General features: G+C 39.1%; 1 protein-coding gene across 3 annotated transcripts; it reads right to left on the reverse strand.

Moving 5' to 3' along the window:
• Nucleotides 1-264: 264 nt before the first annotated feature.
• Nucleotides 265-14,806, reverse strand: fam135a (family with sequence similarity 135 member A). 3 transcript variants are annotated; one of them, XM_026355016.1, is made up of 21 exons: nucleotides 14,524-14,806; nucleotides 12,791-12,920; nucleotides 11,329-11,408; nucleotides 10,350-10,489; nucleotides 9,821-9,891; nucleotides 9,524-9,697; nucleotides 9,296-9,422; nucleotides 8,076-8,229; nucleotides 7,444-7,521; nucleotides 6,993-7,042; nucleotides 5,987-6,145; nucleotides 5,752-5,825; nucleotides 5,462-5,616; nucleotides 3,447-5,328; nucleotides 3,159-3,322; nucleotides 2,983-3,074; nucleotides 2,730-2,827; nucleotides 2,306-2,457; nucleotides 2,071-2,181; nucleotides 1,853-1,966; nucleotides 265-1,407 (listed from the first exon to the last, which is right to left on the reverse strand). In XM_026355016.1, the coding sequence occupies exons 2-21, from the start codon at nucleotides 12,865-12,867 to the stop codon at nucleotides 1,202-1,204; spliced, it is 4,158 nt and encodes a 1,385-aa protein (XP_026210801.1). In that variant the 5' UTR covers nucleotides 12,868-12,920; nucleotides 14,524-14,806; the 3' UTR covers nucleotides 265-1,201. The 3 variants fall into 3 exon arrangements, with proteins under 3 accessions (XP_026210801.1, XP_026210802.1, XP_026210804.1); XM_026355017.1 differs by lacking the exon at nucleotides 14,524-14,806 and adding an exon at nucleotides 14,184-14,298; XM_026355019.1 differs by lacking the exon at nucleotides 7,444-7,521.
• Between the last annotated feature and the right edge of the window lie 514 nt (nucleotides 14,807-15,320).

Here is a 15,320-nt window from a genome sequence, read left to right on the forward strand (position 1 = left end):
CTGAATTACAGCACTGAAAACACAATGAAATGATTATTAATGATATATTTACTGGCCCATGCCAACAGCAAGCTGCACATTTTAAAACAAAACTAGACTTTATTAGGTGGTTCAAGTTTGTTGGTTAAGGATGTTTACTCTTCTCACACATCTAATTATGTCTTAGCTAAGAAAATTATTAGTAGGCAATATGAATATTTCCTGGATTGATGTACCAAACCCATTGACCAGGAACAACACAACTCAATAAAGTGAAGTCATATAAACATCTTCATAATATGCATATTTAATGGTAGAGTATAATGATATATAAACATTTGTCCAAGAAACATTTTTTTAAAATTCCAAGCAAAACTTTCCAGTTTAAACACATAAATAATCACCAAATAATACCAACCAAATACTTTCAATTAAACGAGTTCATATTACCAACATGTGCTTTTGATGAACCATGATAATTGCTTAAAACCCCTGTAATAAAATGTTGTTATGTTTAGGCAAAGCTTTACTATCCCAACACCAGGCTGGGTGATGCACAGAATGCTGCAATGGCAAGGGACAGCATAAAGTATTAAGACCAAAGCCAAGGCTGCAAAGTCTGAGCAACAATTCTATTTTAAATGCAATCTTTGCCTTTAAAAACGATGGAAAATTGTTGATAAAAAAGTAACTTGTACAAATGACCATTTTCAGTACAAAAGCTTGTAAAATGTAGTTGTGGTGCAAATTAATGCAGTCTCTCTTAAAATTGGTGAAAAAACATTTGCAATGGTGAGGACTATATGTGCAGACTTGACTTGGGCCAGCTCACCAGAATAGCCATTTCATTTTTGTAGCAGCTACATTTCCAGTTCAGCATCTAAAATTAATTGAATAACTTGGAGAAAAATATTTAAAAATATAACACATAAATAACACTGAAAATATAGCACATGATGGGAAAAATGATTTCCCAAACAAAAACAAAACAATATTTGTTAAAAACGGCAGTAGAAAAATAAAAAGGCAAAATCCATATCCACAATTCCAATATGAAAATGAAACAAAGGAACTTGTGATGTTGCTCATATGTTTTTAAAAAGTAGGTATATGGATTTAAAAACCAAGTGATTCAGATGCCATAATCAGAATAAGGTTTAGATGCAGTGAGGTATTAGCTCCACATTCCTCTCGTAGAGCTGCGTTTGATTCTGCCACAGTTCTACTGAAAGAACTTGAGGCCTGCGACGAGGAAGAACTTCTCCAGGAAGATCTCAGAATCAAGGACAGCAATGTGGGCGGCCCGGCCGATAAGGGAGTTGGCCGTGTTGGGCAGGGCATGAATGACATCATATCGCACTAGATTGCAGTCTTTGTTCTGAAGTACTGGCAGCAGCAGGTTCTCAATCATCTCAGCATACACAGGACCTGGTACAGATGAGAATGAAACAGGCATGGTTAAGCCCTTAGGTGTAGAACTGAATGATAACATTAATTTTACAGACAAAATTACACAATACTGTTTTATATTACCAATCAGTTAAAGAAGAAAAGGAAGTCGAGAAAACTGTGGAAATGTAAAATAAATAACTACATTAAGAATGGCAAAACATAAAACCAAAAAAAGAGTCAAGACTCAACGTTTACTTACATAATACACGGGAGATTACAAATAATACAGATGAAGTGCAATAAACAGTGTGACATACAGCTGAAAGCCAGACTGAAGGCAGTTGCATCAAATCACTCAGGACCAGGCTTGTTCTGCTTACTTGCTCTTCTCCAATTTAGTATCCAAACAATACCTGCATTTACCAAAGTCCTGGGAAACATGTTACATCAGTGTCCCCTCCCAGGGTCTTGCTTCACTCACCCGTTTGCTTGTCCTTTACTGCAGTTTTGCACATTTCTATTCGAGCAGAATGATAGGGAACGTAACGATCCTGCAGTGATCCCACCAGCACCACATTCTTGAAAAACTGTAGACCTTCAAATACAGATTAACAGGACAGAAATGTTATCTTAGCGTAAAGCTTATTCTACATACATATAGTAAAAGAAGAAAAAAAAAAAAAAAACAGCAAAGCTAACCAGATTTCTTGCTGAGCTTGTAGAGGAAAGTTTGGCGAGGATCAGAATGATCACGGCATGTGAGCTGTAGGAGTGACCCTGACTTTTTCCACTTCTGCATGAACCAGAGGCCTAATAAATAAAAAAAAAAGAGAATAAAAAAAAGAGTTAATTCAGAGGTTCCACCACTGTGACAGCATATTCAGTGAGAAAGAGAGAACACAACCATATAAATTACACACAATTTTACACTTACCTGTGTTAACGAGAGCAGAGCTGTTGTATAGTGTTCCCAGGTGAGGCCCAGAGAGGGAGAGGAAAGTGTGAAGTCTGCTTAGGTAACATTTAAACCTTGGCCTGGTCAGCACTGACCGAACTATGAGGTTACCCAACGAATGACCAACAAAGCTGCAAATGAAGAATATAGAGGCTTAGAGACTATAAAAACAACAGAACATTAATATGCAACCGACACATTTTAAATAACTACCTCTGCAACATGGAAAATAAATTTAAAGCACATCTATAGCTATAATCATGTCTAACTCTATTATATAGATACTTGACAAATCACTGACATATATCTTTTAGGAAACTCTCATATTACATTTTAGTAGAGTGGCAACTTCTCCTTGACCTCACCTGAATGACTGAGAATCTTCAAAGATATGAAATCTTACCTTATCTTTGACACAGTGAGGTTGTATATCTGAATATACTGTACTATTTCATCCAGCAATCGGTCTGTCATTGACTCAAAGTCAGCAAAGGTGTCATTCTGTATATGAAGAAAGACAAGACTACAATAGATTTTGCCACGATGTGTTAGCTCATCAAAACGGGCTTGAGGACCTTTATCAAGTAGCCCTGGTTTACTCCTTTAAACAGGTGTATATTATTAATTTTTAAACAGCAGCATCCTTATCCACTGACCTGGTTCCTTTCAGACATTAGGAAATCTATTCGAGCACCAGGTAGTCCAAGTTCCAGGTAAGTCTTCACTAGTCGTAGGTCTGCACTATTACCTGCAGCAATAAAGCATCCATTTTATTTCTGCATACAAAAAAAGACTCTACATATAGTAATATCTTCTGAGAGATTTTTTTTACCATCAAGGCCATGAACACAAACTATGAGATGGATGCCTTCTTCGCAGCAGCTTTCATCCTCCTCCAAGCTGAAGTAGGGCACAGTGGATGCCAGGTCAGGCACCTCACTGTACAAGAAACCAGGCAGCCTTAGCTGCTTCATGTCTTCCTTTGCCTTGATAAACCTGAACAATCATAATTAAATAGGTCAGTAAATATTAATATAGAATCTGTGAAACCAGACATATATATGCATAAAATATGACATTAAGTGAGACCGGAGAAAAAAAATATTGCTAGATGACTCACGCTTTCATCTGTGGTGTGGGTGCACATTCATACCACTGCAGGCTAGAGGAATGGGAGGTGGAGGGACATGGAGCTCTTCCCAAATTATACCCCACACTGCTGGAGGCTAGGTTGGAGCAGATGGGAGCTTTTGATAAATCTTTTGTTTCGTGGAGGTAGCCAATACCAAGCTGTTCAAACAGAAGACTTGTCTCTTGAGCAGTTGTGTCCCCAACACCAGTTTGCTCTTCATCAGCAACACCATTCACAAAAGCATAGCCATCACCTTCCTCATAGTAACCATTCTCGATCATCTCGTGTTCTGTCTCATCCTCATCCTCCTCAGCCTGTGGTCCTGCCTGGATTCCTAGTGTGATAGCAGATGTTTCAACAGGACTGATTTCAGACACATCTGTGCTAGAGCATGAGCCAAAGTAGTTCTCTACCATTCCACGTTTTACCAGGTCAGTGCTACTAGTGGCAGAGTTACTGGAGGGGCAGGCAGTATGGGGTTCACTACGGGGTTCTTTAACAGTTCCAGAGGCCGCTGCTCCCTCTAATCCGAGTTCAGAAATACCTATAAGTTTAGAGTCTGTCTCTAAGTCAAAGGTAGGCTTTATAAATTGGGAATCACCAGTATCAGGGGCAACATTCATGGGAGGCCTGCTAATGACATCCCCAGAAAAGACTAGGCTCTGCTCCTGCACCAACACACTGGACTTCCTTACTCGGACTTCTGCTCCACTGGAGCCCCTAGAAGAACCTTCACCCTCATCATCTGAGGGCAAAGAGTTGATGGATGTGAGAGAGGACTGAACTCCACTGACACCACTGGTACTTTCTGGGTAAAGAATTTCTCCTGCCCCACTGGGCTTTTGCACAGTGCACTGCTGAACAGGCCGTAGTGCAGGGCTCAGGAGGGGCCTGTCTGGATGTGAGGCACCTGACTCAGCAACACCTAGTCCTGCACAAGACTGTGGTCCTGAAACAAACTGCGTAGCAAATGAACTGGGTTCACTCTCAATGCCAGAGTCTGAGAGACGAGAAGAGGCACTGGGAGCTCCGCCATCTGGCATCCTGACACACTCACTCTTCACATGTACTGAGACCAGACATGACTGGCTACGCAGTGCTGCCTCCTTACCTGGCCTTTCAAACACAGAGTCCACCACATGTTGTTGGGGGTCACAGAGGTCAGTCTGTGTTATCTCAGGAATATTATTACTTGGAGTTCCATCACTCCTACATGGTAGAATAACTGTTACTTTATCCCCTTGGTATGGGTCCTTGTTGCTTGGTTTCACCTCAATTTGCTTCACCCCAGGAGTCCACTTTTGGCCACCGTGAAATGGTTGGTTGGATGTAGCAATAGCCCCAGTACCTGCCTGAAGATTTTTCTGCATGTCTAAGTTTCTAGGATTTTTGAAGTCACCTTTTTGATAAGCAGCAGTAGCTACATTACTATCAGCACTGTTTCCAGAGTGTGCTGATGTGGCACCAGAATCAGAAGCAGAATTGGCATTAGTCCTTGGATGACTACTTGAGTCCCCCTGCATGACATCTCCCTCCTCTTCTTGGGTTCGGGGAGCTTCCCCTTCCTTGTTCTGCTCCTTGTAAGGAGCTTTGAGGTTCTTATAGCCCACTAGAACTACAGAGTCCTTGGAACCCTGCCTAATCAGCTTCTTGGAGTTTTCAGTCTTTGAATTTTTCTTCAGTTTGACCGATTTGCCTTTGGACTTAGGTGGATCATAGTTGTCAGGCCAAGTGTTATCCACAGTGGTACACCGTGACTCAGATATGGGGCTAGCTGCTGCACTGCAGTCCTTTGAGCTGGGCTTGTCCGTTTTATTGGACACTGAGCCTGTCTTTGTATTGTGCATGCCCAGCCAGGGTCCATCACGATCTTTAAAAACAAACCAGAGGGAACATAAAAAAGGCATTACTATAAAATCTAATAAAAACGTATTTGGTTTGAAAAAATGGTAAGTTAGCCAACTGATACAGATTTATTAGAACATCAATGCTGTCTTACTAACCTTCAGTTATAGAATCTAAGTATCTGTCCTCAAAGATGATTGGCAAGGAGCTAACATCACCATCCAGGTCTGCGCATTCCACTGGAAGTGGAGGCAAAGACAGGAAGTAGCTGGAACTTTTGATAGCATTAGTCATCTGCTGGTGACTGTGAGCACTGATTGGGGAGGGCAACAGTAAGAGTCAGACAAGATATAAATTCTTGGTTGATAGTATTTCAGACAAAGCAAGTACTGGCAGAGGCACGCCAGATCACCATCTCAATTATATTTCACAATTAAGACAAACTTACTGTAGTTCCTGATATGCTAGTGCAGATTGTCTCGGGTGTTCGAGACAAAAGAAAGCCTCAGCAAATCGCCTTACCTGTAATAACACCACATTCAGAAAAGATTCAGCCAATTGCTATTTTCTTGAAGTATAGCATAGCTTTGACAGAAATGGTGGATAAGTTATTAAAAAAAGGATTGTTATTATTCAAAGATAACTAGTCAAACTTGTAGATTATGTAGTACGTTTGTACTCACTCTTAACGTATGGTGCTCCACAGATAGTAGGGCAGCAACATGTTCCTGCAGGGACACCACCTCCAGAAACTGTCCCCAAAGGGCCATGAGCAGAGAGCAGAGCTGAGCCAGGTTCATATTTACTAGTTCTGCAAGCTCATCAGGGGACTCTGCTTTTTGCTAGCAGAATGAAAACAGAAGTCACCCACCATCAGTATAATGGCAGTTACTATACATGTTAGAGTACCTGTCACCGGTTATGTCACTGTGACTGTTATGTTATCAGTCAGTTTTTTACAGTATTTTCAACATTGAAAAATTCAGTTTCACTTAGTCAGAAGAAAAGGAGATAGTGCTGAAAATCATTCTAAAGCTCTTAAACCTAGAGTTCTAATGTCCATATATTTAAACTCGTACAAATCAGCATGACATATTGACATAAAGCTGCTTCAAGTTCATCTATTTTCTTCCCTGTTTACATAACTGAGTAAATATGAAACACTCACTTCAGAAATAAAAGTGCAGTACACTGAAAGATACAAAACTGACTCATTATTTCCTTTGCAACCAACCTACTGGATCAGGACTGAAGAACCCAAAAACTACAGGCTGGTTGTCTCACCCTAGACAATTATAAACTTTTAAATATAATTCGCAAGAACATCTAAACACTTGTCATTAATCCCATAAATCTTTTTCGGACACACCCTGAATTATGTGGCAACTATAATGATTTCCCACTAGTGTTTCCAGTTATGTTTTCTGTGTAATTCAGTAATATATCATCAAATACCCAATATGCACAATGTGATGAAGACAAAACAATTAATCAAACATTATTCCATTCTGTCTGGAATATTTTCTGCTTCACCAATAACTTTTGTGGCCCTCTGCCATATGTCTAGTTAACTCCTCTTGCCCTCAAGACTAAGCACCAAATTGACTATGTGCCAGGGTTTTTGCTTCCTATAAATATTTAGCATCATTCATCCACTGCTTCCTGAAGGAGGCACTGAACAGATCTTACCTTGACTTGTTCACATAAGTCAGCAAGACGGGCCTCTAAGTCGAGTTGTTCTGAGGACACAAAGAGTATTACTCAGAGTCACCTTCATAATATATTAAATAATTCTGCTGATGGTTTCAAGAAAAAAAACTATAATATAGTGTGATTAAGGAAGAGAGACAGCAGTGTTGTCAGAAAGTTTATTTTATATGATATGACCAGAGACAGCCTAAAAATTCTACAGTGTCACTGTGTTATTTGACTTTTTCACCAAGGCCTAGTTATAAAGATGGAAAGCTTTATAACTAAGTATCTATATACAATAATGAAAAGATGACATGACAGCAGTTTAAGTAGATGTCTCTAGTAAGTGGGACCTAGAGAGGACATGGTTTCAATAAGAAGGAAACTGGAGTGAAGAGGAACAGGGATAGAAAAACAGGCTTGAGGTACTATAAGGGTTGGGACATACCTATGTAGACGTGCCTTTGACTTCGGGGATAGGGTCTTCTGAGTACTCTCTCATATAGGACTTGCATGCTCGGCTTGGCTAGTAAGATTGCACATATAGGCATATTTAACCTTTGAATTACTTGGTTCTCTAGGATGGGTTAATATCTGTCCACTTGTGTGGATTAAGTTAGTGGCTACAGCAATGAGTTGTATTTGAAAGCTGTTACAATTTGGCTTTAGTCAACTGGTTAACAAATTTCTGATCCACTGAAAGAAAGTACGAAAGAGTGTTGAACTAAGATTAGTTAACTACACTTACATCAATAAGTTAACTTTGCTGGTTACTAGCTGCCTATGCTGTAGGAAGGGTAGAATATGTTGATGTGTAGGGATCAGGTGTAATGACATGATAACACAACAAACTTGCAATATGCAACAAATACTGATGCTGAAAAGACAAAACAATGAAAATCCATCCAAAACAAAAGCAAGAATCAGAAAGCATTGTACTGTATAACCTTGACAATACTTAATTTGTGAGTAAAAAAAAAAGGGTGCAGTGCAGATCCATATTATGTTAAGTTGGGGATTTAATTCCTCTATAACCTATTGCATACCCCACGATCTGATATGAGCTGGAGTGCAGTGTACCTAGTTCCATACGATGGGAAGAAGGTAGATCCTTCGTAATAGAGGTGAAGTAGTCAAACAGGCTCTGGTAGGCCAGGAGTAGACTGGAACATAGGTTGTGGTGCAGACTGAAGGCATGCTGCAGACAGGGCTCAGATACCAGGAATGTCCTGCCCTGAGGTATCACAAAAGACACATATTATTTAAATCTGTATATCTGTATCTGTATGTATAAAATATCAGTAGTGCTCTTGTGGTAATACTAGCACTAGCACACTTGGTTCATAGCCAAGACAAACTAACCCATACAATGCAATGCCATCCTCAAGGTTTTTGACACATTAAAGGCAGATATTTTAATAGTGCATCAACCAAATAAATCTACAGTCTGTAATCACCGACATATTTTAAAATAAATCTATTTTTCCAGTGTACTAACTACTTACTTCTAAAATCTATAGAATTCTTCTTTAGAGAAAAAAAATGGTCAGTCACATTAATATTGCATGGTTGTGACCACTACAACTCTCAAACAACAAAAGAATCTGTCAGTCAGGTCAAGACAATTATTTTGTATGTTGTATATCCATGGCTATGCTTTATGGTGACTTGTGCACAGATCCCTACAGTGTATTGAAACCTGATTGATGGCCTATTCCCATGATGCCCATTCATTTGTGTAATGATGAAGGACACTGACTCTTTTTCATCTAAATAACTATAGTACATTCACACTGCTACATTTCAGGGCCAGCTCTAGCTGAACACTATTTGCTTGCAGGAGAGGCCAATTAGTCCTGTACAATTGTGACAGAGATCTGATAGTTTCCCTCATCTTCTGCCCTATATGTCAAAAGTTTGACACATCTTCCCATGCTTCAAATGCAATGTATATAATAAAGTATACATTATTATATGACGGACCATTTTACCTAAAGTGAAAAACAGTCAAATCTCAGTCCTGAGCAACATCCATTTAATTATCTGTATTTCTGGAAGGCACCGTTTCTCAAAGTATATACTTTATATCCGGCTTGCTTTCTCCTTTCAGAATAGAATTATTAGGTTTACAACAGTAATATATATCTTATTAAGTGCTTAATTTAGCCAAATGTAAAAGCTATGCAATGGTGGCATGGCTTAAACCTTTTCAAACCAGTCCAAGGTACATTATAGTAGCATGTACAAATAAAACCGAGACTGACAAATACATTTTCTTTTCTATAAATAGGTTTACTTACATCTGGTGAAACCTGCTTGACATAACTGGTGCCAAACACCACATTCTCCAGAGGTGGGATGACCGAATCTTTGCTCTGTGCTGGAGTGTTGCGATTAAGCCAGGTGGTTTTTACAGGTCGAGGAAAACTAGGTAACACACACACAATGTTTGTGAATGTATAGCTGCAGGTAATGACCTCCTCTGTTAGCGTCCACACACATTTTCTTGGGGTAAGTACTGGTCTCACCTGATAAGGGGCTGATGTAGTGCCACTAGAGAGGCATGGAGGACTACAGAGATGACAGACAGGTGGAAGTAGTCAAACATGACATTGACGTGTTGGTGGATGCCTCGCTGAAGGCTAAAGTGCAAATGAAGTGTGCGGCCACTGATATTCTGTAGAGAGGTTGGATCTTCTGGCCTGCAATAAATAAATAAGGAAATAAAAAATGTGTTATAAATGCCTCATTTGCATAAGAGATGCAACTATCAAATTCACAAACACTGACACATGTACATGCATTTTAAATGTTGCAACACCTACGTGTAATCACCATCTGTGAAATATAAATCCAAGAAGAGCTGGAAATCCATGTCATTGAGGGACTCGTCCACCTGAGGATTTTAAAAGATAGTGGAGCCTGTTACAGCCTCTGTGTTAAAGCAAAGTATGTCTTGAGCTGATCTACAATAGTTTTAATATACCTATTAAGAGCAAGAACAGAGCAGAGTAGCACCAAGTAATCAAAGAATCATGATTCAATCAATTCTAATAAAGATATTTATCCTGACAGCTGTATCTCTTTGGGTTAATAAAAACAAATCACTTCTCTACTTCAGAGATATTTTGCAAGTGCTGTTATCATAATCCAATTTGCTTTTGGTTAAGGGTGGCATCTGAACTACCACACCAGCTCCATTATCTAGTACTTTTATGCTAAACCTGTAGAAGACAATAAGGAACAGAAACCTGTAACACAGGCTATATTTAGTTGTCAAACATACTCACAGTAAGTAGACTGATTCTTAATGTACAATATTGGACTGAGGCCAGGGACGAGAAACAAACATACCTTCTTCTCATCCAACAGCATCATAACTTTGAAGAGGAGGACATCATTGACCACAACCTCTTCATTCTTGTACAAGATTTGGAAAGTTTTGCTGCAGATGACATCATCTTGGACTGAAGCAGGAAATGCCAGATCAGAGCCTAGACAAAAGAGACGGAGTGTTAATGAAAATCTGAGAGTGCCACTAGGACGGGTTGGCTATAAATGGTCCTGTATATCCTTTAGGAGTATAATCTGGTACTGTGGAAAGGCACACAATCAGTAGTATGCAAGGTGTTGTTATACAGTCAAAGATAGAGAGAAATATTAGAAACAACAAATATTAATGGACCTACAGAGAATGGCATTGTCATTTCCTTATTAATCTATTTTATGAGGTTCACAAATTAGAATATAAAATGTAAGAATTGAAATTATGCCTACTTTTTATATTTATGAAAAATATAAATGAGTGCCTCCAATGAAGGAATAGTACTGCTCTAAGCAAGGAGGTGTGGCATATACACAAAGCCTTAGAGCAATGCTGAGAGCAAGAAGTGGCCTTTGAGAAAAGCTCCAACAGCTGCCAAAAAAAAAAAAAAAACTGCAACAGCAATTACAATAGTCGTTTTCTCTAAAACACTGCTAATATCTGAGTAGTGAAATGAACTTCAAGTTAACATTCAAATTTTTAATTTTAGTATGACTTTGGCAGTTTCCTCTGCATTGACAGGAAATATGATAAGAAGCAGTGGATTACTCTTTACATACACTGTAGCTTCCTGAAATATTACTTTAATGGTTTTAAATGGAGAATCGCTGGTAAAAGAGTAGAGCTTAGGGATGACCAACTAGATCCACAGGGTGTCTATCAAACTACAGAAAAGGTTGCACCAATGTGTATACAGATACAGCCTTGTACATATAAAGACCAAGTGTTGCAGATTAAAAATGTATATGTTGTAAACTGTATACATATAGCATGTGAAAATTTATTTACCTCCTGGGTGAAGTAGACTGGTCTCAACTTTGTGTGGGACCCTGGGTGGTACCTTCAGACTGGCACGAATCTGGTAGAATCTGAAAGTATAGACACATTTGTAAAATCAATACTGGTATGAAAAACAAGCACTGTTAGCTTAGTCTGGAGTATAATTAGCAGCTCTGTGAAATGAGTCCAAACCACGTGGGTTAGCAGAGACAAGTGCCTCTGCTTGTAAAATGATACTACACCTTTCATAAATGAATAATGAGCACTGTCTTTTGCAGTCACTCATGTAGTAAACCTGAGCTCTGATAGCACTGATGAGCTGGGAGCATCCACCAGGAGTTTTATCTCAACTCAGTGAAGTATCATTACACTGTTAAAGAGCTTAACGGTAAGAGTTGTCCAATTTAAACAATGTGAGTCATGCTCCCTCATCAGTTTTCCATTAAATGAAATGTGCTGGATATTTTCAAAAATAACATAGATAGAAACTTACAATCATACAATTTATATGACAGAACATATTTTCTAATTTGCAGTACACCAAACAAGCATGGGCATCACACAACACAGTGCCACAACTGGAACTGAATCAAGGAACAGAAAGTGGCTTTTAATGTATGAGGGAAATCTGAGACAAAGCTGGTTAAAGAGCATATAAGTCAGTTAGTGACAGCTACATGGTTTATTTATTATAATATGCCATGCTGCACTGCAATGTCCCCTCCGTACCATCACACAACTAATTTTCTATTAGATCTCACATGTCTCTAATCACTGTCCACATGGTATAGTCCATACTGTACACATACTTAGTTTAGCTACAACCTGCTTCTCAAGCAAGCATATATAATTGCTGCTGTCCATATCAAACCACTGTTGTACAATAAATATTATTGGTATACAAAACAGAGCAATCTGGGCAAATTAGCCAATGCGAGTGCCAAGTCAAATCTTATTTTGCTGTACTAGTCAATTACCCTTTATAATATTGCTATAAAAAATACAAGGATAACATTGCTTCTGTGTACTCTTGTTTTGTTAACTAAAAACAATGTACATTATACATGCATCTATATAGTGCAAGGCTTCACAACATACAGTTGACGGCTTTCAGCTTGTCCCTTTCATGAGTTTCATCAGCGGAACCTGTTCCGCACTTTGATTTGGCATGCGCTTTTATGCCAGATTCCACTCCTGCTGCAACCCTCCCATTTTTTATACAGGCTTGGGACTGGCTGGGACACTCACAGAACACATTCTGGTCCTCTTGTAACACAAGCTGCAAGCCAAAGCTTGTCTAAGTCCCTTTAAAAGAATACCATCAGAGCTGACCTAGTTCAACCAGTAAGGTAAACATGTTTGCACAGCATTATTTGGAAATACATTTCTTTGACAAATGATTAAACAAATACCAAACTGCTGGACATATGTACCGAAAACCTGTATGTTGGGACAATAAGACAATACTCACCCCCTTTGAAACAGGTCCACATTGTAGAACTTATGGAGCTCCACAGAGAACTCCACTGTGGCCTGGACTTCAGTCATCTTGGCCTCTACAGACAGAGAGGTCTTACATCATCAGGGATACAGCTGTAGGCCTACAAGCAAAAATAATCATATTAGTCGCTGCAGCTCAATGACTAGGAGTAGGCAAAAGAAAGCAGATTTTGTAAAACATTATTTCTACTTGTTTATAATATCACCATATTAGACTAACTACATACAGTGGCAAAAAAGCATGTGAACCCTTTAAATAATGAAGAAGAAAAAAAGAATCAGAACTAGACACAATAAATCAGAAGCAGCCATGCAGTCAAGATTAAGTTAAAAAATATGCAAGACTGGGCGATGCTCAACCTTTAGAGCAATTATTACTATCCTGCGTAAACCTAATGCCCGTCCTAATGCAGCCTGTCCTCTGGACCTAATTTGTTAACACTCAAAACAACGCCTCAAGACAAGTATAGCATGAGTGCAACAGTGTAGAAGGAAATACTGTGGTTAACGTCACAAATATAGGCTTGAAATGAGATACCATCAAACAGTGGTGTTCACACAATTAGATAAAGAAAAGGCCATATTTCTGTTTTTGGCTGTAATAGTGGTACGAAAAAAAAAAAAAACTGGCAAAAGCAATCACACAGACTCTTTCTAAATTAGTTATGTAGGAAATAAATAAATCATCCACCTCGAGACAACATGCCATTGTGATCATGCCAGTGAAAACTAATATGAGACACAAAGAAGCACCATGAATTGGACCTGGTTGACACAGATGCCTCCTGCAGAGCAGACACCACCAGATTATGTTAATATCCAAATATGCCTCCCTTCCTGGTAGAAGCAATATTTAAAAACTAACCCTAACCCAAAAAAAAAAAAACAAAAAAACAAATTACACTGGGCACAGTGACCCAGAGGACACACAAGGACACTGGATGTTAAATGAGTAGATTCACTTTTCCTGACACACTGTTTTATCATAGCTGTTTATTCTCTATAAATAGCCACACAATGCTCAAATTTACATTTCGAGTCAACGTTGCACATTGTTTTCCTGTGAAACCTTTGTCTGTGTGTAGTCATACGACAAATACAAAGTTGCTATTTGCAAAAGCCACAACTAAGCAAAGCCCACATTTGCCTAAACAAACTTGGGCAACTCCTGAGTGGAAACAGTGGACAACTTAACAGTCGCTTAAGACAACTTAAGCTACCACCACACCTCTGAAAAGGTCCAAGTACACCACGTAAGTTAGTCCAACGATGAGCAAAGCTAAAAGAAAAGGCCTGAATAGACATCGGTTGGTGGTTTCTTCTTCAAAAAAAAAAGGGGAACAACCAAAACTGGCGAAACTTACAATTGTAACTCACGGTGTTGATGCTGTTAACGTTACCAGGGAGAGGGAGGCGATAAAGCTCCTAGTTTGTGGGCTAAATCTCAGCAAGGGTTATATTCTCCCTCAGGTTACAGGTGGAAGCTACCAAAACAACACTTTGTCAGGGGCCCCTCGGCAGGTCAGAAACGACCCGAGAATAAAATCGAATAAAATACACTCCGGAAGGTCAGCGGAAAAAAAAAAAAAGTCTGACTTGATAGCCAGTTAGCTAACACCAACAGTTAGCGTAACGTTAGCCACCCACCAAACAGCTGCCAACGGGTCTAACATTAGCCGCACAGGAAAAGCTAACGCCACTTACCATTGCGTTGGCAAGCTAACATTAGCTAGCTAACCAATTTTAGCTCCAGATTCAACCCTCTCGTCGTCCTGTTCGCTGGAAGGTGTTGACAGAAAACCGCACTCTGCGGACTATTTCACTTCCTCGTCTGGCTAACGCTATAGGAGAGACGCATTTAATATGTAACCCACAGCCGACTGATCCCGTGTCTCCCTGAACATTGCTGTTTACTAGCCGGTCAGCTAACTGTGCTCAATCTGATGAGCTGACAGCAGGCGCTGCTCCAGCGGCACCTTTGTGAACATTTAACTGCGCGTTACTGCACATACCAGAGACGCAGCTGACGCCATATGCAAAATTGCTACCTTTAAATGGAACATTGAACATTACAACACATAATAATAATAATAATAATAATAATAATAATAATAATAATAATAATAATAATAATAATAATAATATGTTAGCTGACTATATTTTCTGCGTTTGTTTTCTTCTTGCATATTCCTGAATTTACAGACCTATGAGTGGGATTAAGGCAACCAGCAGTGAGCTGGTTCATATTGGTCCCATATATGAATATACAATCAGCTGTTTTTTTTTTTTTCTTGTTTCAACATCTTTTGTTTTTTAGTTTGGACTATACCGGAACAAATGCTGTCTGAATACCATGCAGCCATAGTGATCACAGGGAATTTAGAGGCACCCCAGTGTGATATAATCTTTTTCACAGCTAATTTACCTGGTATTACTTATGGTACACAATATGAAAAATACTGATACTGATGGGTTACGATACTGTCAGATTAAAGAAATAT

This window comes from Anabas testudineus, chromosome 15, assembly GCF_900324465.2.
Source record: "Anabas testudineus chromosome 15, fAnaTes1.2, whole genome shotgun sequence".
NCBI classification, from domain to species: domain Eukaryota; kingdom Metazoa; phylum Chordata; class Actinopteri; order Anabantiformes; family Anabantidae; genus Anabas; species Anabas testudineus.

What these genes read in the sequence shown, in the direction of transcription:
- fam135a (XM_026355016.1), bottom strand. Translation starts at nt 12,867, where the DNA reads ATGACTGAAGTCCAGGCCACAGTGGAGTTCTCTGTGGAGCTCCATAAG. An exon ending in ACTTATGTGAACAAGTCAAG is followed by an intron (nt 6,146 to 6,992) that starts GTAAGATCTGTT and finishes TCATTCTGCTAG; the next exon opens with CAAAAAGCAGAGTCCCCTGA. An exon ending in CTTAGATTCTATAACTGAAG is followed by an intron (nt 5,329 to 5,461) that starts GTTAGTAAGACA and finishes TTGTTTTTAAAG; the next exon opens with ATCGTGATGGACCCTGGCTG.